The 26956-nt window shown below is 37.2% G+C and overlaps 1 protein-coding gene across 3 annotated transcripts in view; it reads right to left on the reverse strand.

Moving 5' to 3' along the window:
• LOC132933550 (neural cell adhesion molecule 1-like) overlaps positions 1–26956 on the reverse strand; it is a 39859-nt gene that overhangs the window by 11260 nt on the left and 1643 nt on the right. For all 3 annotated transcript variants that reach the window (XM_060999822.1, XM_060999821.1, XM_060999820.1), the window contains exons 3-7: positions 3104–3343; positions 1947–2174; positions 1464–1615; positions 1129–1393; positions 142–510 (exon numbers count right to left, since the gene is read on the reverse strand). In XM_060999822.1, coding sequence (XP_060855805.1) covers positions 142–510; positions 1129–1393; positions 1464–1615; positions 1947–2174; positions 3104–3343 — 1254 coding nt within the window. The remainder of the gene's footprint in view (positions 1–141; positions 511–1128; positions 1394–1463; positions 1616–1946; positions 2175–3103; positions 3344–26956) is intronic.

The following is a 26956-nucleotide window of genomic DNA, read 5'->3' on the forward strand; positions in this document are numbered from 1 at the left end:
CGATTTGTCAATTGCGACACTCTAAAGTCGGTGTACCACTAAACAGTGGTATCTACTATGTAATGGTCGCACGAGGTATAATATTATTTATAGAATAAAAATATTATACGAGACACGAGAGTGTATACACTATATTCGTACCGGTCAACGTTATGTAATCCGAATATGATATGCCCACGCGGTTCTCGGCCCGACAACGGTACCGACCAAAGTCCTGCGGTCCTTGCACCTGTTTCACTCTGAGCACGAAAGTGGGTCCTGCCGGCATCGCGGTTGCGTTCCCTGAACCCTGGAACGTGTTTTGGGCTGATGATTGCCTGGACGTATCATACCGGCTGTTGGGGCCTTCAGCGACCACGGGTGTCGACGATGCCGGTCCATTCGGGGTCAGCATTTCCTTTTCCCACGTGACTTTTACCTTGGGGTACGCTTGCACGGAACACGCCATCTGAGCGGTGTACGTTTCTCCGGTGTTGACGATGAGCCGGGGCACAACAATGTCTGGCAAGACTGCAGTAAACGACACACCGGGTAAACAAAACGATCGGAGACGATACAGTTATATAATATTATCGTTATTATATACAATATTGTTTTAAAGTATTCAAATACTTTTATTGGTAGGTAGGTACATCGGATACTTTATTATTAAATGCTTTTGTAGAGTCGAATATTTAAAATGTGTTTTTATTGGTATTGATCGGATACATTTTTAAATGCTTTATTAGTCAAATATTTAAAATGTGTTTTTTTTAGTATTGGATGCTTTAATTTTTATTGTCGAGTGATTCATTTAGATTTATTAGTATGGTAATAATTTCGTGAATTGTGAATTCCAATGACAATTGAGCATAATATACAATGATTGTGTTAATCATTAACATAAAATGTTAATGTGTTAAATAAAATAAGTTCACCATAGAATTATTAATTAATAATTATATTGTTGGTATAAATAACGGATAAATATTTCGAAACAAAATAAAATGGTTATTATGTGTAACAATGACTTTAAATAATAATAATGTATCATGTTAAAATATATATTATATAATAAATATGAGTTAAAATTTTTTTTTTTTTTTAAAGTATTTCAAAGAATTTGTTGTATCGATATAAACTACTTACACTCTACTTCCAGTTCTATTCCCAAATGTGCGTTTGCCGCGTTGGGCCCTCCAGATCCGGAGGAGGTGGATCCTGTGGTGATGCTGTTGTGCGCCGAACACTCATAGTAACCGGCATCGCGATACGCGACGACAGAATCGATACGGACCTCATTTGTGTTCGACACGACTACCGTCGAGGAAGTTGATGATGCAGAATCCGGGACCTTTTGATCATGGTCTGGGGACACTGAGGTTGATTGATGCGGTTGCTGATGGTACTTGGCCTATAAACGACAAATTAAATCACGAGCATATTAACAATAAGTAAATTTGTTGACGGGCGCGAGTTATTACCCTTCTGGTCCATTGAACAGTAGGTTCCGGGTACCCTGCCACACTGCATACCAGTTGCACGAGTTCACCTTGTTTCACAGCCAACTTTTTCAAGCCTGCGGTAGGCGAACCCGTGGATCCCACTGCTTGCACTGTTAAAACTTTGGCCGGATCTGCATACAAAAATAACGTCACATAAATCATTAAAACACAGTCACAAAATAATAAATATAACTATTGGTCACTACGAGCGCCGATTATGGATATGCGTTGTAAATGGGTAGGTCATTGCAGCCGCCCCCCGCTGAGCCACCGTAAAATCACTCGCAATATAAGAGGTGATAACTTACGCGACGTCCAGACTACAACACACTTTGCACATTAATGCCTATTCACCCCAAAATTAAAAACCAAACAAAAATCTTATCTACACCGCAGACGACGCCAGACCGGCGCTCGGCAACAATACGGAGAGGGTAATAAAATATACAGATAAGTACTGACGTGTGACACGAAGAGTATGGGTTATCTCAAGGGGGGGTGTTGTTGTTATTCTGCACGTGTAGAATCCAGAATCCATCCTTGTTACTTGCTCGATGATCAGTGTGTGTTCCTGGTATCCTGCAGATGTCTCCGATTGCGTTCCATGTTTGACCCTCTCGTCTGTAGTCATCGTATAATAGTCAGTCATTATGCTCTTGGTGCCATTGATCCAAATTACCGCATAGTCTTCTATAATGTTACACACATGGAACAAAGTTATGTAATGATTTCAATATACCCACATTTATTTGGAAATAAGCGTTATATTGACTATACATTATAGCATTGGTTTAGGTAGGTATTACATTTAACGCCGCATTATATTATATATATATATAATAATATATTATGTATCTATATATAAGTGCAGGACCTATACCACATAAATGTAACAAATATTTTTATATTTTCTTTATTTAAGAATAAAGAATATATATTTATTATGAATAAGTACACATATTTCGAAGTTAAAACTTTAAGACTTTATCATCATTGGCAAAATCACCTACATTTTTAGTGGGACTTAGTCATTTTTAAAAACGTGTGAAGTAGCATCCTCTCTCTAAATATAGTTTTTGACTTACAAATACAAATATATACATTATACATAAATTACATAATTTACATTCGATATCTATTTTATGCACCAGAGTATATCTAAATAATTTGAGTAGATGAAGAATGGCAATCACACATAGGTGTATTTGTAGTAAAATATTACATGGTCTAGTCATATAAATTCCTTTACCACATTTTCCACGGAAAATAACAAATCTTATTGTCTGTTCAATATTTTTATCGCTTATCAGAAACACTGCCTCAAAAACAAAATTTTTAATTTTTTTTCAATATATAATTTTTTTTGAGGTATTAATTTCGTAATTATTGAAAAAAATTATATTGACTTAGTACTTATATAGTAGTTAGGTATATTCTAGACTTTATCTGGAGTAATTTTGTATAGATTTGAGGGATCTTAAGATTTTTAAGTAAAAAAGAAGGTTAGAAGACAATATTACTCGGGTACAAAATAATTAATCAACTATATAAACGTAAGTGAATATAATTTCGATAAAAACTAAAAAGCATATATATTACAACTATTCTGCATTACTTACCAGAACCATTGGCAACCTTGCAAGGTAGATTCACCGTTGTGCCCTCGATAGTTTCTACCACAAGTCCCGATGTCAGTAGGCTGGGCATTGTGTGCGGAGCACCGACGCCGACGGGGGATGCTTCTTCTGAATCCTCATCCTCATCACTAACCGTACTATCACCCATATAATCCGAGCTTTTATCATCTCGGCGAATTCGCTGTAGTCGGTAATTGTCATCTCGTAAGGTACGACATTCACCTGTGGAAAACCAAAACAAACTATCAGTTATAATATACGGTGTGATAATATTAATTTAGTATTTTATACTATAATGAGGGCTTGCATTTGAAAAAAAAATCCGTTTTATGTTATTTACAGTTAAAACGTTACACAATTATTGAGTTTATCGTTATTTAAAATTAAAACGTTGTACAAGTTTTGCGTTTATCGTTATTTAGAAAAATGTTAATACGCTACTACTAAATGTATTAATAATAACTAATTCCCGAATACGGAATATAATATAATCAATTATAATGTCCGTATGCATGAAAAAAATATTTCTAAGAAACCAATATAACTTCTTAATAAATGGATTATAAATAAATTCGTTTTGCGTTATTTTTCGTTCAATGAAATTCTATATGATACGTTTTGCGTTATGTTTTGTTTTACAGTATTTAATTATTTTTGATAATCGATTTAAGTTATAATTACGCTTACAAATTCCAATCATTTTTTATCAAATATACCGTTATAATAACGTTTGCAAGCCCTGAATTTATAATATATAATAATGTATCATTGTAAACGTGGGCCTGCGGACTGGTTAGGTCCTACTCACATACGGGAAATAATAGGTTTAGGTGTTCAAAAACCACCAACAATTTAACAAATTTGTTTCAATAAAATACTTATATAAATATATATAATATACCTATGTATAGTCTTTATTATAATCATTGTACATTTTTAGAAAATTATATTTTATGTTCAATGTTGATTAAATTTCTGTTAAAGTCAATATATTTCACGATTTATTGTGGTTGTTGGCAAAAGCACGCAACTTACATTTCAATACAAATGTTTCCCTTTTCATGTCCCCATCCACCCCGGAAATGTTTCCAATCTACGGCCATTTTCTAGCCAAGACAGCATACACGCAGTTTACACGCTGGGCGAAGAATCAGAAAAAGCGGTACAATATAAGATTGAGCACTTAAAAAAATTGGAACATTGCCGTAACCGTTACACACCTGTTTTCATTATTTTTAAAATGCATAATAGTAATATTTTAATATTGTTGTATTTATTTTTAAACTAAACTTTACTCATCATACACATAATACTATTTCCTCCACGCGTACATTTCGAAATATATTTCTTTAAATTTCTTTCATTCAATATATTCAAACCTTGTAATCTTAGATGGATAATAACTATTGCCTATTTTGTATGTTTAAAAAAATATTTACAACTCGGTGGTAGAAAACGATACAGTACGAAGCTGAGGGAATTTGAGTGACGACGACGGTCGTTCAACTACAGCTCTCGAGTCTCGATCAAGCATGCAGCACCTTACACTATAATTATACAAGCAATAATAAATATAATTTTACTATATTTCAGGGTGCTAACCGGTGAGCCCCCGTCCGATTTATTAGGTATTTATTTATAACAGAATGGCTGTTCAAAAAAAACTTTTTAAAAAGCACGTCGCACGGCATCGCGTGAATCGCGGTTGTGCGACGGCGGTTCCTTATACGAACTACTACGCACGTGCACGAGACGCTCTTCCGGATCCTCGTCCGGCGACGCGAATAACAAAACCGCTGCCTGCCTAGGCGGCGCAAATGCACAATAACAAAATACCGCCTAGGCGGCGGCGGGAAAACGCGATCGCGGCGGCGGCGACGACGACGGTGGTTTCTCATCGAGGCGACCGCCGCCGACGGCATTCCTTGACGCGAAGAAACGTCCGCACGGTACACAATACCGAAATACCATTAGGTATTATAATTATTGTCGGGCAGCATTACATTATTATTATTATTGTTATTGTTTTCGCGTCTCTCCAAGTCCGATTGTTATAGACTCGACACGTCGACGGTGGCGGTGTGGACGGGGGAAGGGTATTATTGTTGTGTTTCATTGGCGGCGGATTGCCGTCGACAATAATAATGATGATACTTAAATAACGGCGGCGTCGGCGGTGTGGATACAAACGCGACCCGCCTCCGCCACACACTCGCACGCATACACGCCACAGTCGTCGTCGTCGTCGTTATGATAATAACAATAATAATAATATAATCATAACATTATTATTTATGATTATCATCGAGTGACTCGAGCGGAGGAGCGTGTTGTGCGCTGCGGAGATCCCTCGCCGGCCGAGCGCCGTCGTTTGAATATCAAACGAGACGTGCGTAATGGCCGTAATCGCGTAATAATTGCCATTTACACGCGGCATACATTGTATTATTGCCGTGTTTAAATTGCTACGTGCGAGCCTTACGAAATCCGTCAGCAACAGACGGACGATATTATTATCGTATCATAGTTGTACGACGACTTCAATGACTTCAGCCGAACCCGAAACTTTGGCCGCCGGTCCGAGGTCGGGTTTCACGTAAATATACACCTCGGTGCAGTGGCACGCGCGCGTCTCCGATGAGCAAACAGCACCCAACCCGTGGTCGCCGCGGCGGTTTTCATAACAATAATATTATCGTCTTGCGCAGTCTGTCGATCAACCGGCCGCGACAGTGACACACGATCGACGCGACCACCGCCGGAGCGACCGACCGCAACGTCGTACACGCACGCCGCTCACCCCTTCCCCGCTCCGGCCGTCACAACCCTCGGCGACATGGCCACCGCCGACGAGGGCGTAGCCCGCCCGCCGGACCGACACGGCCACTGTAGCCGCATTCAGTGTATAATTTAATTAACTCGGCGGCGGCGTGTACACAATGCTATACACATAACGATATAGTATTATATAGACACTGTGGTATTGTGATATCCGTTGTATATTATGGAAAACGCGGACGAAAAGCACACGTTGTCTCGTTAAGGGCGTAGTCTCTGCCGCGTGTCGCCGATTTACAAACAACAACCCACTCTTCGTCGTCGCAGTCGTGTAACGCCAATTCGCGGAACTCTGCGGGGTGAAGGGGTTGTCCGCGCCGATAAGTAATTGAACGTCGGCCGCGGCGCATACCTCGGCCGTGTACATACCGGAGGCGTGGCCGCCGCGGCCGACCCAATGACCTTTTCGACCGGACTGTTTCCAAAGACGTATTACAGTGTCGTGACGAAATGTCAACGGCAGCGCAAATGCCGTCGGAGTAGGCACACGCGGTCGGCCTATGCCTATTCTCGCCTACTCCGCCGCCGACCGCGATCGTCGGAGTTCGACGACCTGGGACGACGACGACGGCGGCGACACCGCTGTTGGTGGGGGGGGGAGAGAAAAAAAACCGAAATTCCGTGGCGTTCGCGTCGTGTAGACTGTTTGTTTTTTCGTACACATAAAATATATAATATATTATTATGTTTCGTACCATAATATAGTTTACGTCCTCAGACCGTATGGTAAAGGGCGGGGGGGGCGGGGTTCACGCGATATCATACGCATAACGACGCGCGCGACCGCTCTCCTCCACCACCGCCGGCCATCACCACACGTGGATGGGTTTTTTGTTTTCGCGACATCCGGAATTTCGAGTATATAATTTTTTTTTCTCCTCTCCGTGACGAGCGAACGTTTCTGGCCGCCGTCCGATGTTATACATATTATACACGTGACGACGACGGCGGCGACGGTTTTTTTTATGCGGCGCGTCGAGCACGTTTGTATAAATATAATTTCGTATAATATCATATACATTTTTATACGCACACAATGCGGTTGTACACGAACACGATTATTATTCGATACGAATATTGTTGGAATGGAAAAAAATACGCCAGCGAGGCGATCGTCGGCGGTCGGGCGAGGGAAGGAGACCCGCATGCACGCATATCGCGGTCGATCGCACAATACAATTATTATTATTATTATTATTATATTATTTGAATATTGACGCGGCGGCCGAACCAAAGAGTGGTCGGCGTTTGTTGGTGGGGTGGCGGGCGTGGGGGGGGGAGCAGTTGGGCGTCGGCGGCATTCAGGTGGCGGTGGCCGAACACAACCACAACGGAAGACGATTAACAATATATAATAATAAAGACCCGCGACCGTTCTGAAACCACACGAAACCGCGTCGATATTCGACTGGTAATAATAATGAGACGCGCGTCGGAAGAGAGACGGAACCGCGTCGGCCCCGTCGGACACCACGAACACGGCGTTTCGTGCGCATATGTGTCGATGACGACGACGACGACGATGGGAACGATCAGTAATAATAATAACGATATAACGATGACTCGGCGGATGTGAAAACGGACCACACGTCATGCGGCGGCGGCGGGTGTATAATAAGAGCACACTGTTAATTACCATGGTCGTATAATATTGTGTTTACAGAGGCAGCACAAGTAAAATAATATATTATCGTGTGTGTAGAGTGTGTAGTAGACGACGAACATGTGTGGACGACGAAATTTATGGAACAAATATATTATTATGACGGCAGCTGGCGGGGGCGGTGCGCGGGGATTCGACGACGATATCATGCTGGTGGCGATGATGAAACGATTCTGGAATGTCTGACGGGAGGGGCGAAGGGGGCTAGTGGCAGTGGTTGTTCGGCAGATGACTAAACGGCGTACATGTACGTCCGACGATACTCCGTCGCTGCCGCTGCCGCTGTAAGCTGTTGTAGCTGTAGCGAGTTGCGACGCAGCGGACGAGGCAGAGGAGAAGGACGACGACGCGCTATTTAAGTAATTTTTTTTCCCGTCCCGAGTGCGGGCGTAGAGGCGTCGGCGGGGAACCAGAAGAGGTGACATCATCACCGCGCGCGCGAGAGAGAGAGAGATCTCGCGCGACCTCTGCAGCGCGCGCGCGTGTCTCATCACCGCGATCGAATTCGAACCGCGCGCACGCATAATATTATTAAATACACGTATATTTAGATACGTATAGTGCACGTCACGTTGCACGCCGGCCGCATATACAGGAAACGTGTGCACACAAATATTGCATTACGTTTGGTATTAAATATGCATAACTAATAAGTAATAATAAAAAAAAATATACATAAATCGTTATCGTGATAATAGTATATTAACGGGTGTGCCGCGGCCAAATCCGGAGAAGTGGTTTTGTTTTATTTATTTCCCCAGCGGAGGCGATAAAAAACGATACGAAAAAGAACGTTCGAAAAAATATATAATACGATTATTATTATACCAGCCAAGTGCGAGGGCTATATTTACATGTACGCGCGCGTCGTACTGCACGTGACACGACCAACGACGATAATAATAATACTCCGAGCGAGCCGGGGCGCGCGCGCCAGCGCAGTTAATTGCATTACTATTATTTTGATTATTATTATTCATATTGTAATAACGTCTGAGAAATATCGGACTGACGTGACACCATAGTGTTATATAATACGCGCGGGGCGTCAACGACGACGATTAAATCTCATTTCGAGCGCTGAAGAGGAGGTGTCGTCGTCGTCGTCGTCCTCGTCGTCGCGGTCGAGGTGTAACGACCCGGCAATACGACCGTCGGGATAATGATGATTGATGATAACGATTGACGATGACGATGATAATGATGTGGAATGAGCGAGCGAACGAACGCCAACTGACGTTTTCTAGTGCACCGTTCGATGATAACAACGTGTGACTGGGATGTGTGTGTGTGTGTGTGGGGGGGGGCTGAGACCTTTGCGATATCCTTGTCAGAGAAAACGGTATAATAAAATACTTATTTTTTATTTACGACCCATTGCGTCGACGGACGCGCCAGCACGACGCAGAGGAGACGCGTGTATTCAAGTGTTGGAATGTCGCAGTCGCTGTACGCACATTATTTACACAACATTATTATATTACTCACAAAAGAGGATGGTGATAAAATAATTACGACGACGATGTCGGCGGCGTTGATGAGTTGCTCAATAATTATAAATAACGTGTGACAAGACAAGGTTTTGCAAATAATTACATCGCGTGTGTGGCGTGTATGTGTATTTGTTCGAGTTTCGACTGTGAAGAACAAAATAGGTACAGAAAACCGATCGATCAACGTTATTTATTGTTATTATTATAATTTATAGCCAACGCTGTCGTTGTCGAGAGCGCGTTGACAATAATATTTAGATGTGGCGAGGGTGTGGCTACGGCAGTATGTTATTAATTATTATATATATTACATAATTAATGAAAATGTTCATAATATATTTTTTTATTTTTTATTTTTACAAGAAATATACAATCTATACAATCAAGCACAAAAAGTATGTGTGAGATTAGGGTAACAAACATTATGGTGTTACGTGAATAAGAAGCCACCCATCAGTAACACTTAGCTTGTTTATTATGTGATTTTAACTTATTAGGATTAAGTTAGATGATCCCTACACCATTTTCTTTTCAGCCTGCGACGGGGATTTCCAGGAAGTGACAGGATATGTAAGCCTGTTATTAGAGGATTTTCATGGTTTTCTAATTTATTATAAAATCGTTTATAGAAAATAGCAGCTTCTTCTTCTACTGTTTTTATACCTAGGTCTTTGTGGAGGGTCAAGTTAGAGACGAAGGGTGGAGCATTTGTGATTATACGAAGGATGATATTTTGGAAGGTCTGAATTTTATTTAAATTTGATTTTTTTGCCGATCCCCATGGTTGGATTCCATACGTCCATATGGGTTTCAGAAGAGATTTGTATATTTGAAGTTTTGTTTTTAAAGATGAGAATTTATTTTTTGAAAGTAATACTTTTAGAGAGCGGGAGCGGGCATTAAGTATTAATCTTTTTTCATAATATTTTAAAATAATTAATAACGACCAAGATACATTACACTAGCGTAATACATACACTGTCACTGCTACGGTATAACCTCGTGGTTTTATCGATCGGCGCCGCGACGATGTATGGGCCTACATCGATTTAATGGTTCGTTATTAATTACCTATTATGTCACACGAGCGGTGTTTTTTTCCCAGATCTAATTTAATAATAATAATAATTAATTGTATTATATAAAATACATAGCCAATCGAAAAAACACGCCACACAGAGAATTTTTTACAACCGTAATCCACTGATAATCTACTCGAGTAATTAGATATGTAGTGTAGTTATGTACAGCTGCAGTTAGATGTTTTTATACAATTTAAAATTAAACGTACCATTGGTCTTTTTTAAATGATTGTCGTATAAAAATCGAAGACTTTCGTGTTCTAAGGTAATTTATTTGAGAAATTTACGAGCGAACGGATATCTTTCTGGTAAACGGTGGATCCCGATTGCGTACGATTTACCTTTTTGGAAACACGATTGCGAATAATTGACAAAAAAATTCAAAGGAATACAACACGATCGCGTGCTAAAATATAGGCTCCGACGTAGTCAAATGTATAATTATACAATTTTCAAAATAACACGGTTAAATTAAATGTTTTTTTTCAAGTTAGCGGGGTTTGTAATGCCTGGTTTACACAAAGCCAAATAAACAAAAAATAAAAACACAATAGCAATTAGGAAGAAACTAAATTTTTAATTTAGTAACATATAAGAAACAGCAACATAATATAGACTTTCCGTTAACATCATGAACGCTAAATGGCAATATTTACGAGACAAAATATTGTGTTGTTTTAATAGAAATGTTCATTCTTCGTAGACAAAAACATCGTGGTTCCATAGTTATTATAGTTTCATTTACTTATTTTCAAAACCAAAAAACTTCAATACCAACATTTCGAAAAAATAATTTAAATTGCATCTATTCAAGTTAACCACGGATAATTGTATACTGATAGTATATTGATAAATTGTAATAACTTTGTTTGGCGTTAATTTAGAGACCTAGTCGTGGAAATGGATAGTGCTATGAAAATATTTCTTTCCCTGGTGCATTTTAGTGAATCACACAAGGAATAGTTATTGTACACTATATGAGGCAGTATAAAAATCAAACGCCATATAACATTAGTCGTATTTTTATAAGAGGAGGGGATACACGTGTGTATGAGTAACTATAGAATTTTGTCTAGCTGTGGTGGGTTGAATGTCTAGAAAAAAATATCTAAAAATAATATCGACTCGAAACATTCCGAGGAATGTCTATAATGTATTTTTTAAATTATCTCAAATCATAAGTTATAAGTTGTAACATAATAATTCATAATTCTCGTATAATATTATAACTGGTGGCCGTGAACGCAAATAATGACATAACTCTTACTAGTCTTACTATTATAGTATTATACAACACGTACGTATTATGTGGCAATATTTATTATATTATTATTTTTTTCTCTTCAATAAAAAAAATAAGATGAAACGTCAAATTTTTAAAAAGCCAGACAGGGTATAAAATTGGTTATCACGTTTTTTATTTGTCCGGGAACCGGATAGTATTTAGTAATAATGTACTTAATATAATTACAAATTTTAAATCAATAATATTGATGGTCATCACATTTGAAAAATGATGACATTGGTTTGTTATACGTAATAATTTATAGTGTTTACGAAACGTTTTTAAAACGTTAAGTTATCATAAAATGATTTTACTAGCACTCAAGTTTATTAATTAGGGATATCACATCATGCACCAGTAATCAGTATACATAGTCATTAATAAAATTCAAGTAACCGGAAATTAAAATCAAAGACTAAGCATTCTATTAAAAGAGCATATAGAAAATATAAAAATAACATCGTAAAACTAGTTACTCGTTGTAATTAAACCTTTAAAAAAAAAAACATTTTAAGTAACGTTTTCTGTGTTCTGGGAGTTTTTGATATTATACAGTTAGAAATAAGAATAGCATATGGTTATATTTGGTTTATTTTTTAATGTAAAATTTCCCTATTAAATGAAAAACGTAATTGTACACCATTACATCACAGTTCTTAAAAAAAAAATTATTACACAACACCAAAAAATAAAAACAAGTCATCGGTAAAAATTGTAAGTCTTTGGGAGGTTTTAGTTTCTGAATTCTAATAAAATTATTAAAATACACTTCGTTAAAAACTGGTAAATCGTAAATTCCACTAGTTTTCCCGTGAATAATAAAGAAACTACTATATAATCAAAAAAGATACATGATAAAATCAATATTCTATAAATTAAACTTTTGGATAACTCTTTCAGTCTTACTACTATAGAAATAGTATGACAGACAAAACTAACCAAGAAAAGAAACATAATTTTAAAACTAAATAAATCATAGAAAGTTATAGATTTGTATGTTATCAATCAATCATTACCAGCCGCTGTAAAATTATTACAATACTGCCAATTTTTATGATCTATTACATAAATTAGAGTGGTTTGTTAAAAAGGTATTATAAAGTACTCTATAGGCCAGTGGGTAGTGGTAAACAGTTAAGACATAAAATATCACATTCATTTATGTTATCGGTCGGCGAGAGCTTATCGCAGGGCGGCTGTATCTAAATGAGTATACATTTCGCCTTTGAAGTAATAAGTTAGATATAAAAACCTATCTTATGAACAATGACCCACCTGGAGCTATTTTAAACAGTAATTCAGATTTTCGGTCCCCGACATAAATATCATAATGGAAACGTATTATATAACATTTTGTATACCTAACCTTAAAAATAATTGATAAATGTTTGTATTTAATATTATTGTAATATTACTTTTTTTATGACTGAGTGATGCATGATTGTATTGGTTTAAAAATGAGAACAATTATTACTATTATTATTTTTTACTGCACCATTTAGATTTAGGAGATGAAATCTAGACGTTATATATATAATATTATATTTAAGATATCATTATTCCTTTTACTAAATAGTTATCAGGAAAAACTACTGACGACGGTAAAACATTTTTGAAGAAGTACCACTTCAGAATTGTTAAAATGCGATGATAGATGTCAAATATTGATATTCTGAGTTTCATCACACTCACACAGTGTCCCATACTTCCTGTGTGGACATTTTCGATTACTATTAATTATTATTTATAAATTATAATGTACACTGCACTTAATTGATAGGTCGAACTATTTTTGAATAATCCAGCGTCCACTTGTGAACGAACACCGGAAAATTTAAATAAATATTTTACATTATCGGGACAATGGACGTAACTGTGTGTAAACAATTGAATGTAACGACGACGACGATAAGGCGTGAGTATCATCGTCCTCGAATCATACCCAGACCAAAACGTCTTGTCTAAAAAACAACCGACCATTAAAGCCAATCGGTATAATTGCTGTCATTAAAAAAATACTAGGTACTAAAATTAAAATTAATATTACAAATTGAAAATCATTTCGACTCATTTAAAACTCGTTTTTTAACAGATCTATAGTATATTATGTACTATAGTAATAGTTCTATGTACTAGAAGACGCATGCCAGAGAGCACACACTCACAGTATATGATGACGTTACGTTGTAACTACTGAAAAAAAAAAATCGATTGAAAAGTGGCGGGGGGTTATGATATTGTTTTTTTTTACGTCAGGCCGCGGTTACTGACCATTTTGTAGTATTCTTATTTTTTCTAATAGTTTGACGTGCCGGCGGGCAGGTACATCATCGCAATGAATGAGACCATAGAGCCGCGAGAATATTGTGCGTGCGCATACGCATATCTTAGTAAAACGCGCGTACAGTCATTGTAAAAAAATCACGTCGTATAGGTATACGTATTATCGAAATTATTATTCATTATTATTCTTTCTGCTGTTGCTTCGTGTTCAGAAATAAAAAACGAGTGTTTGAAGCATATGGCCCCCTCCGATATCATAATACGATATTATACATAATATTATTATTATTATATTAAGTATACAATATAGTTTCGAATTTAACGCGGCGGTGGTACTTGATAAGCGGTGCTATATAATATGTTATAATACTATACACACATACGTACAGATATGTACACACGTTTTTTATGTACAATATTTACCGTACGTCTCTTTGAAGAGCGAAGAGCACAAGTGTTTTGTACGTTACACGATTACGAAATATTGAACCTGAGCAACCGCCGCCACGACCGTGGTTGTCGGATGATCGATTTGGTAGAATGGAAAGGAAAAGCCGATAACAAAAACTCGTAGAAACACGCGTATTTATTATACTATACAAATACAATATCATAGCATAATAATTATATTAATATTTAATAATATTATAGTTTACGTTTTATCTAGTAAACGAACTCCACTAATTAAATATCGGTATAATATTACATTATTACCGTTTTCACTGCGATAACATTATTATTATTATGCATTGATGTATTATTATTATAAATAACAATAAGCAAACGTACCTAATCGCAGAACAACAGAGTGAAATTATAACGCGGAAGGCGAGGATACAATTTTTATTTATAAGATATTATACATTTATTTTTTTAATCCAGTATGATTAGTATTATCACATTTTTTAGAAATGTCGTGTCTATGAGTCATCATGACCTTTACACAGTAACGATGCCCATCAAACACAGCACGACGTTTTCTTCAGAAACAAACAATACTAACTTTGATTTGAAAAAAAAAGTCTTGGTTGTTAAATCAAAACTGATGCATTTTACGCCTTTAAAAATAATAATCAATATAATACGATGGAACACGGCACCGAACCGACGTCCGTTTATGTGATATTTATTGATATATATATATATATATATATATATATGCAATATGCCTACTAACAAATTAATTTTGAGCCCAAATCGCATTAAATTTTTTATTTAGAAATCCGAAGTCAATAAAAATAATAATTTTAGATTTATTACAATGGATTAATGGCAACTTCAAAAGTTATTAATAGTTATATACTACAAATACAAGCCGATATTGAATAATATATGTTATAAATATTTATAATATGTTCCTCGATGGATCGTACACAGTATAAATTCAACGTGCCGTGCATGTTAAAAATATAATAATGAGGTGCAATACAAAACGCGATAACGCCAATGTAGAGTGCCAATATTCCCTAGAATTTTCTTTTTACGATTTAGCCGACGATTTAAATTATAAACACGACATGTACAAAACATGCAGTTACATAAAATATGGTTTAATGCGAGTTATTATAAAATATCTTCGATCGTATATGGTAGGTATAATAATAAATAATAATATTATATTTCTTGAGTTATTTTCCCTATGTGCACGCAAAAATGTGAGTACACGCGTATCTTACAACAACAGAAAAACAACTCGTACATCGTGGAAGTGCGCAGAACAAGATTTCTGTAAACGAATAAATGTACCTATTGGCGTACGAGTTATGAGACAAGTCAATGATGGTGGCTTATACCGGATATCAGTATATTTTCAAATGTTCAGCTTATTTTTTTAAAAAAAAACCCATACAATTCATTAGCATATCGTGTATTAAGGTTATGTAAAAAAAACTTGGCAAACAGTGAATATTGATGAAATAAGATTACATTATTTTTAATAGACATAAATAGATGACACGAAAAAAATCAATACAACCTATACACATCAGCTATTATAGAACACTTCAAACACTACAAAATACTTATATAGGTACGTACTTATATTATTGCCTGTAACTTATAGTCTATAGACATGTTTTAGAAGATTGCGAGATATTCATTCCAGAGAATGCAATACTACACTCATTACAATAATTTTTGAACTTGAATCGGTAATCTATGAATGAAAATGTATTATTCAATTCATTTAAATCAAAATAACGATAAAACGTAACAAAAAGTTGTTTTTATTTTAAATAACATATTTTTTTAGTGCTGCGAAAATCAACTACTTATAGAATTTAGGGTTGTCATACGTATCGGTTATAGTATTACTAGGGAACGGATTTGAATGCAAATTGCATTTTTTTCTGAATGTCCGAAAACATTGGTTTCCAAGCAAAAAGTTCATTTCATACGTCAAAGAATTAAAAAATATAACTTTTATTTTGCATTATTTTGCATTTTTTTGCATTTTTAAGACTTAAATGCATTTTTAGAGCATTTTTTGAAATTTTTAGTGCATTTTGTGGTTTTTAAGTCATTTTTTCAACATTTTTTCCACATTCATTCTAAAAAAAACTAAAATACCTAAATATTATGTATTATGTTACGAAATTACGAAATTATTGTTGACACGTATATTATACAATGCTATGAAACAAAAGGTAAAAGTATAACGAATACACCTATCTAAATGGTATACCTATTAAATTTTTTATTTTTTAGGGTAAAAAGAAGATGGACAGAAGATAATTGAAAATTAATTAATTAATTAAGGTTGTATTGTATTTAAATATTTTTTATTAGATTTTTCATAATAATGTGTTTTTTTATAAGTTTTAAATTTAAAATTTTGTTTTTATTGAATATAAAACCCATTTTTAAAGTTTTTTAGGGCATTTTTTTGGTGCATTTTTTGATGTTAAAGCATTTTTTTAAGGCATTAAATCGTATTTTTTTAAGGCATTTTTCTTGTTTTTTAGAGCATTTAAATCCGTTCCCTAAGTATTACTGTACCGGTTTTGAATACATAGCGTTGTCCCAATAAATTGTTTCTGGACGGCCAATTGTCCCGGAATAGACTTCAATAATTTATGTTAACATTTTAACAACTTTGTCTTTTACTTAACATTTCTAATAGAAAAACCATATTGTTTTGATGAATAACAACATAATCAAGTTAATTATTTGATTGACAAGCGAAATCAATTTTAAAATTATTTTGATGGCTTGTGACGACAATTATTACTGAATATGTTCTTTGTTTTCCCCCTCGACAATATTTGTGATCAATTATCGCTAGACCCTAGACGCTAATTGATAATTTTGTTGGTTACTCATTCCGATTTGTAACGTTGAGTTAGTTTTTGCCATACAAACGTGTGTTGAAGAGTGTTGACCACTGTAAGTGGTTTTCTAGCTACGGACAAATCGTGTGTTAAAAGTTAAAGCTGGTGATTGACCAATGGCCATGAAAGAGTGGTACGGTTTTTCCCATAAAAATTATACGTGTTGGTCCCGATTTAAGTAAAATAAATGGCAATCTAATATATGACAACCCACACTGTAGATATGTAAATAACGTTAATTTTTATTAATTTCTTCTGTTAATTGTGATATTAATGTGGTAGTTTTGGTCTTCATTAAAAAAAAACGTTTATTAAAATTATTCTTTTATAATAAACTGTATACTTCAGAAGGCAGAAACATTATATAGCGAAATTAAATTAAATTTGAAACAAAAATATTACCATCTGTATAGGGGCAGCAAAATTTCGGTTTGGTTGTTTGTTCAATAAAGGACTAATGAAGGACTGATTATATGAAGGATCAAATTCCTCAGATCCAGCGATGATTGCATATTATTAAGACCACGCAATAATAAAAATAAAAATTTGCATCAATCACGAGTCTCTCCAGACTTTCCATGCTTCAAAGAATTTGATTATACGTTTGAAATTTTATTAAGGAATATATCATCTTAAAAATTAGGAGATTTTTTTTCATTTTGATTATTTATCAAAACAATTTTATTAAATAATGATTATTTATAAGAATTTTAACTTTACGATTTTTTTCATTATAATTATTAATAATAATAACTTTCTAAAAACATCAATATCCAGTGTCAAAACTCGGACAAAATTATTCAATAACTTTTACTATAGGTTATGTACCATAATTTCAAACGTGTAATAACAATCTTGAGTGTATGAAAAGCAGTTTTCACTATACTCCACGAAACACAAACGACCGATTTCAACAGTTGCACGCTATTACCTATTAAAGTAGGTATTAACATGTGAGAAAATATAAACTATAAAATATAAACTCATAAAATGGGAAATGACTATGAAAACAGAATTGATTTGTTTATCAACCATCAATAGTGAACAACAAAAATGAATTAATCGAATCTACAAATCAAGTTTAGTTTTTGTGTTCAGGAAAAAAAAAACCAGTGACACGGAGTCACGAATGTTTAAAAAAAAAATTTTCATTTCTTAAGGAAGCTCCGAAAAAAAATGTATCTGATACCGGTGTTTGTCGAACTAGTTGAGTTCCGGGAAAAAAGGCAAGTGCAGGCGGCCGCCGTTCTGCGAAACCTATAAATCGCGGCCAATTAATCCTTCCGCAGTAGGAATTGCATCCGCGGTTTTGAACATAATAATAATTAATGTTCATTATTACTTATTAATATTTTTTATCGTTGTTGTTGTTATTATTATCATTATCGATAGAGAATATTAATTAGTATATTATGATACGACGCTTCAGTAATAATGATTTATGTATTACACGTCCATAATCGATTGATCGAATAATTTATGTGTCTATACGATACATATTATTTGCAAAAGGTTTTACCGGGATATTTTCCAAATTCACAACATCTTGTACAAAAAAACTTTGAAATAATTGTAAAATACCTAATATAATCTATATAAAATTAAATTTTAAGCACGCAGCTTATAGGTAAATAATATACAATTAATAAGAATATTATGGTTAATGTAACAATGTATAATATAACGTCTCTATCCCACGGACTCTTTGATTTTTTAATTAATTTATTGAAAATATTCACAATATAGCTATTATTTTCTTCATACAACGAGCACTGAGGGAAATATGATAAATATTTCAAATATAATATGGTTAATAAAATACAATTTAATTACGAGAATATTATCTGGGTTGTAACAGTGTTAGGTTAGTTCTATACACCGATTTTAATATATTTTTAATATAGATTTTGGCTTGACACAAGATATAGAGAGAGAAACTAAGAAAGGCAAAACTAGATTATTTTTAAGAAATAAAATATTTAAATATCTTTAAACCTATCTGATCTCTTTATACTAAGAGTTAATCCAACTTTTTAAAATTAAAATATAAAAAAATTATCGCTACATCATTATACCATTCAGTTTCAATTTGATAAAAGGTCAATTATTATGAATAATATTTGACCTAAAACCCACATGCCACATAGTTGGTGCTAACGAAAAGTGAATCTGATTTGTTTCACATATTATTATTTTATAAACAGAGATAAAAATTGAAGAGAAATGTCGTCTTAAAATATAAAGATTACATTGATAAAAATTAATTTGTGCTATTGCCAAGAGTAAAATTGTATAATATTATACATATTATTTAACAATTTACAATGAAGGGTATTTTTTGTGAATATTTTGGACTTGGGTAGGTAAATCGCTAAACTATGCAATACATCATCAAAATAATCTACGAATTATTAAAAAAAACTATTACTATGATATAATTATATAAATATGTGATGAAAATAAAAAATAGTACCTACCTAAATTATAACATTTTAGAATTTGTACGTACATTTAAAACGCATTACTGCTAAAAGCTGTATAGCAAAAATATAATTAGTATTATTTCATACAAGATTTCTAACTGCACCTTAATAATTATAATAAAATCGGTTTTGCGCGATAAACAAAAAAAAATATATATATACATACATAATAATATATTGATTTCATCAGTCCGCTAGCGAGTGTACACTATATTATGTACACCTAATATCAAATTATAGATCAGAAGATGAGAAAATTCTCGGAAACAATGTCATCGGACGTGGGTTGGTTCGAGTTAGTTAGTTATAATAAAATAAACAAAATAATAAAACGCCCGTGAACAATAACAATAATTGTGTAACGACAATAGAATTATATATTATTATTATTATTATTGTACACGAGAGACGTGTTATTTCGTCGCGTCATCCCGGTTTCGAGTATGCCGTTTATAAAATAAATGCGACATGATGGCGGGAACGGGCGTCACCGGATTAGATTGGGCTCGTGCGATGTAGGCGCCGCCGTTTGGGAGCACCGTGTTGACGTATTCAAATATATAATATTATTATATTATAATCACGCCCTGTAAACACGTCGCTTTTAAATTTCAATGGGGTCTATGTGGTGTGAGCGGAAAAGCTCGGCCGTGTCGTATTCGGGTATTGGCGCAATGCACGTGCGACGACACGGCCATTATATTTAATGGTACTGCAGCGGCCTCGCCCCCGTGCTAACAGTTTTATAGTGGATTTACACTTTAAAAGCTCTAGAGCCGACGACGAGTTTATTGGTTTACGCGTACCTATATGGCTGTATTATCCGTTTAATTTTGTTTTACGCGCTATCTTTATGAGAGTTGAACTGTCGAAGGAATGCCCTAATAGTTTTACGCTCTCGGCGCTGTGTATTATGCGACACGGAGTGTATGGTAATGTGACACCGATAATGCTTTGAAGAGATGATTTTTTAAAACCCCGTGTGGTCTTAGAAAATTCGCAATGTAATTATTTGCATTCAATTACCAAGGTGTTTTTAAATTATTTATAACCGGTTGATGATTTTACTGTGCGGTCTGGTGGTACTCTACGTCTACAATGAGTAAAATATACATAATATATATATATATATATATAAGTTCATAGGTACTATATAATAATATACTTTAGTACTATAGTAATATTGTGACTCGAAGATTGTTATAATTACATTTTGAATTTGGCGAATTGTATTCAATTAATTTTATCGAGTCGTCACGACTTTGATACAATTTGTAATGTTCGAGTACGGGTCTACATTTGCAGGGTGTAAAAACGGACCCGGGACGACACGGCGTGCAATTAATACTGTTGTAACCACAGTATTACAGTTGGTAGCAATTTAAAAAACAATCCCAGTCATCGGGTACTGAAACGGATGACGTTCAACACGGTTGTCGGGTGTGCATAATACGAACAGGGGAATGGCACCGGAAGACTCCGGATGTGTATGGTAATATTATTATAAAGGTGTATCTCGTCGAAAGGTGTAAGCTCGTGCGAATCGGAGCGGCGCTCGTGTTCGGATCACGGCGGCGGCGGTATTCGTGCCACCGCGCCCATATTATACACTATTAGGTGTACGCCGGCTGTACTGCTAACCGCCGAGTTATTAAAACATCAACGAACGCGGTCGCTCAGCGCTTGCGTTAACCGCGTTTATAATTAGAGTTCGTTTTAACTGCGATCATGTTTATTGGCAAAATGTACGGCGGCGATGGCGATGGACGAATTACGCAACTGCTCGGCCAACGCGTGGTGTTTGTATCGATCGGCCGGACGGGAAAAATCGGAAAAATGTTTAAACTGAACAATCGAACGATAACAACAACAACAACTACCGCGGCGCACCGTTGTTGTGCCGGTCGGGGCGCGGTTACCGCCGTTGCAGAACCGAAATTCCGGGAAACCGTAGGAGCATAGGTGCACCGACCAGGCCCGATACAATTATTATTATTATAATCATTATTTTAATCATCATCGTCGTCGTCGTCTTCGTCGTACAGAGCGTCACATCCGGGGTACACGGCCGGGATATCGGAAAAAAAAAAAAAAACAGTAAAAGCCAACGTGTTAAATAAAAATAATCTACATGTAAACGATAGTGCGAATTGCGTCTGCAGGCGTATAATATTATGTTATACAGGGTGCTTGTAGAGTTCCGGTGGCGAAACTGTTTACCGTATTACGCGGTGCGGTAGGTTAGGTATCAAAATTCGCAATGACATCGTTACAACAAAATGTTATTATTTTGTCGTTACCGGGGTGGCGAACGGGGTGTTACATATCATTATTGTTGTTATTGTTGTTGTCGGCAGCAATAGCAGCGCAGCGGCAGGAGAAGTGTACGAAAATTAGTAAACGGCGGCGGCGGTCGTAAAAACATTGTCCCCATCGACGACGACCGTATTTTAATATTATAATATGGCGTATAATATAATATTATTACAACCATCTGCTGCCGGTGTTGCTATTTACGCATACCGAAAGAGTATTATATTATTTTATTCACACGGTGGTGTTGGTGAATAATAATAATAATAATAATAATAAATAATAATATATTACATTATTATTTCGTACGTTGTCATTCGTGTGTGTGTGTGTTTTAAATAATATTCAAACAACTGGCGGCGAACACACACGCACAATGAATGGTATATAATATGCACACAATACGCGGTGCGTCGCGTATTGGTTGTATTTCAAACGAAACGAAAAATTAACAAAGAAACGAAACTTGGCCCACGTCAGGCACATCGGCGATCGTAATCAAACATAACATAATATTATGTATTATATTATTTTGAAATACGTTTAAATATGCGCGATCACGCGGCGACGGTGTTGCTATATGGTTGGGTACGACTGCGTGTGTATATGACACGCCGCCGGTGCGGGTTTGTGGGTGGCGAACGACGAATAACAAGTAATAATAATAATGGTACACATTATCGTCGTAAGACAATAGGTTTTGAGGGTGGACGGGGCGGTGACGGTGTTCCGGTGAGGTCGCGGAGTTTGGGGGCTGTCGTCGTCGTCGTCGTGACCGTCCTCCACAAGACTGCCTCGTAAAGAGTCTCCCTGTGTTATACGACAATATTATAATATACTCTCGTCCTCGCATGTGTACTTGTAATATACTAAACGAGATTATATTATGCGGACCGAACTATAATCTGTGGTCAATGCGTTTGTATATATAATATGATAATGTACGCCACACGAACGATGATGATTATTATTATTCAAATCGCCGATAGATAGACCGTCTCAGGTTTCCCCCTTCGTGTGAGTCGCCGCAACGCTGTAATAACGCAACAGATTATCGTTATCGTTGTAATTAGTCAAAGGGAGACAGACGGACGGACAATCGGCCGGGCTGTATTATAATAACGATTGTAATTTTATTACGTATACATTTTAATAATAATAATAACGAAACGCTCAGTGACGACGACGACGACGACGACAACGACCACCACCACTTCTTGTGTAATACACGGTTGTCGGTAAGACCAAATACGACGATGACGACGTCGACCTTATTGTAAAAACAATGGACAGAGCGGTGACGGGGAGAGTAGGAGGAAAGCCGGAAAGCGGTCGAAACTCGAAGAACATAATATAGGTACGACGGCGATGGGCGATCGGGCTCAGACGGCTCGGCACAGTGCGACACTCCTTTCTCTATTCTCCATATTATTATAATATTATTATACAACACAATATTATTTTATGCATAATAATATCATGTACACGGTGGTTCTTCTTGTATGTTGTGGTATGAGCTGTGCCACAGACAAACCATAATACTGATAATATCGTCGACCACTCGTTACCGTGGTCGACTGTCGACGAGACTACAGTCCTGTGCGCACAACAATCCGTCTTCGTCGCCACAGCAGCAGCTGTGAAACATGCTGTACAAGGATCGACATTGCGAGCGTTGTTTTTTTTAGGTTTTTTTTTCCCTTCGATATTCAACCGCACACACGCGTACGATAATAAATTCTATAATTTCGGAAAAAGCTTTTATGTGACTTGTCCCACGCGTCGTTGAACACATTACATGGATCGGACGCGCGTAATCTTCGTTTTGCTTTCGGCGGCAGCGGACCGCAGTTCCAGTGCGAGGCAGCTGCTGCTGCGCTGCAACGCCTCTCCTTCTGCTGCAGCACACACATACGCACACACCCTCGTCGAACGCGCGTACGCCTCTTCCGAAGCGGCCGCCGCCGTCGTTACTCTTTTCCGGTGCAACCACAAACGGCGGCGGCGGCGACTGTGTCGTTTCGGTAGCAGCTGCGTCACAACGTGGACGACGATATTATGCAGTGGAGGCGACAATGACGCGGCCGACGTTGGATGCGAAGTTGCCGCCTGCATCGGCTATTTTTAATACTCAAGTCCCCCCCCCCCAACCTTCATCCACGTCAACACGCGAGCAGGTCCACCGCCGAAGATTCATCACCGCCGCTGACGTATATGACGTACAATTATTATATTAATATGAGTTTGAATATAAAAATGGACCCGTTCGATATTCACGACGAAAAGCGTCCGCGTGGAGTGTATACCCAACAACTATATCGAGCGGGGGTGGTGCGTATGAAGCCAATGATGAATTATTACGAAAAAAAAACCATCGGTCGTGTTTCGTGTATTATAATAATATTATGTATATGTACGTTTTCTCCGATGCGACGAGAAGGTATACAACTGGTAATAATAATACGGTAACTCGGAACGACGCCGGTGGCGGCCGCTCTCCGAGACCGCTGTTGTTTTCACTATAATATTAAACTATTTTATTGTAACATTTCGTAAATGATTTTTTATCGAATGTTATTATAATAATAATAATGTTATGCGAAAACGCGGCGACTGCGACGACGGTGGGCCACCGTTATTAGTTATTAGTTATTACCTACGCGCTGCATTATATATTTTGTACACAATCGAATAATAGTAATAGCCGACTGCGACTACGACTACGACGACGACGACTACTCACTCTTCCACTCCGACCGTCGTGCCCTCGTGCCCGTTTCCCTAATATGGGGAGTGCCCTCCGGCGGCCATAAAATCGGGAAAAAAAAAAATACAAAATATAAGCCCGGCCGGTCGTAAAAATACGCACACCCAAACCTAAGAAATACACGTATGTCGTGTAAGTGTGCGTGTGTGTGTGCGCGTATAAAACAACGGGGACACGCATTACTTACGTATAAGCAAGTGCGTTACATATTTTCACATGGCCGCCCGTCGCAGCGACAACACACTGCACTACATAATATGAGATGCTGTCCCGTGGGTTGCGGGTGAATACGGGTCGTGCACGCGGCGGCCGGCTGACGGTGGTGCAACGGGTACACAGAAATATTACCACCGTCGCCGCTCGGCGGTATGCACATTTTTTTTTTTCGTCATGTTTACTGTTTTATAACCGTCTGCCGAGAGTATATTATTGTCAATTGTCATTTTTAATATTATTGTTATCGCCGTATTGCGTGCGCGAGTATGTGGGTGGGTGGGTGAATGTGTGCCGCGAGAGTATTTATAGTGCCGTCCAGGTCTGCGCGGGATGGACGGATGGTCCGAGTTGGCGGGCCGAGACGGGCGCAATATCGTCGTTATCGCGTAATTACGTAGACGGGTCAACTTTAATAATATAATTATATGCCAACGGTAGTAGGTACACTCTCGGCGCACAGCCGTCTACCGTGCTACGCGAAAAACGATTACTCCACCACACCACACTCGTACTTGTTTGGCACGACTATTTTTGTAAGTCTCCGGTGCCACCGCGGATTTTCACCAGCCACATACTACTATTTGCGCCCCCGCCTCACCCTAGTTTCTAATGCGTCTTTTTTTGTTGGCATTATTGTCGTCCACATTCTTCGGCAATTTACATAATAATAAGCGACGACGAGATAAAAAAAAAACTGTTATGGCCAGCAAAACTAATTACACAACAAGTACAAAGCGAATAAAAGCTACTTAAAATTATATTATTTTATTATCGTCGCACACGCCGATTGCGTACGTGCGATGGAACGTCTACGGAGAAACCATTCAGCCTATAATACATAATAATATAGCCCCCACGACTCCACACGTTATTTAATAAAAGCGGCTCGATATTATGTGTGTGCAATGTCTATGTGTGTGTGTCTGTGTGCGTGTGTAGTTTGGAGTTTGGACAGAGATGCACACATTACCCGATCGACGTTATATTGTTATTAATAGACCGGCGGCGGTGGTGGCGAGAGGATGAAATCTGCGGGCCGCTTGGGGTCGTCGACAGTGCCGTCGTCAGAAATTAGGGGAGACCCGACCCCCTTGTATTTATAGATCGACCCGTTTTGACGAGTTCCTCGTTTTCGCTCTGCACAGACGCATACATCATATTATTATACACACGAAACACATACATTATTGTACACGCAGAAAACCGCTCTCCCCGACCGCCCATCAGTCACATGGAAACGGGGGAAAAAAAAAACGCATTAGTCACTACGCACATATTATAATAATAATAATAATAATATACACGAGGCCGCTGCCAGAGCGTACATAAACTCTTGACATTTTAAACCCCGCAGCAGCGGCGGCGGTGGTGGGCCCTTCGAGAACGCTTACTCTAATAAAAATAAAAACTAGGCTTGAGCGGCGGTGAAAAGGGGTGGCAGCGGCGGTTAATAGTCGTGAGTACGGCCGTCAAACGTGAAAGAAAGGGCGCGGCGACGCGCGGAATGGATTGAGCGCTCGTGTGTGTGTGAACTGCAAGGGACGCCGCAAGAACGCGGGACGACGGTTAAAATATTTTAATGTAGCCATATAGAAAGGTATAGGTAGGTCATAAAATATTATTATAACAAAATTGAAAATACTATAAGACGGAAAATAAACGAAACGAGAGACTTCCCCGTCCCGATTGTCCGGTCAGGATCCAGTGAGAACCACCGCAGCCGGCTCGGTTTGTAATAGGAACGCCGACGCGACTCTAAGGATATTTAGATTATACACGGTTCGTCGTAATAATTTCCGTTAAGACCACCGAAAACCACATAACTCCGTATTAGGCGCATATATATAGTCCTGCTGTAACAACTACGGTCGTAATGTAATAATATAATATAATTTTATCGGTATGTACACTACGTAACGGAAACAGCAGCAGCAGCAGCAACAGCAGCAGGTGTGCGTGTGCTGCAATAAATATTATTAGAATATTGTTTAAAACGCCTCCGACTACCGGCTGGAGCATCAGTTTAAAGGCGCGATAACAATTTCCTCTAATAATAATATTGTGTTATACGCGTCGCGCGCAC

This window comes from Metopolophium dirhodum, chromosome 1 (assembly GCF_019925205.1).
Source record: "Metopolophium dirhodum isolate CAU chromosome 1, ASM1992520v1, whole genome shotgun sequence".
Lineage (NCBI taxonomy): Eukaryota > Metazoa > Arthropoda > Insecta > Hemiptera > Aphididae > Metopolophium > Metopolophium dirhodum.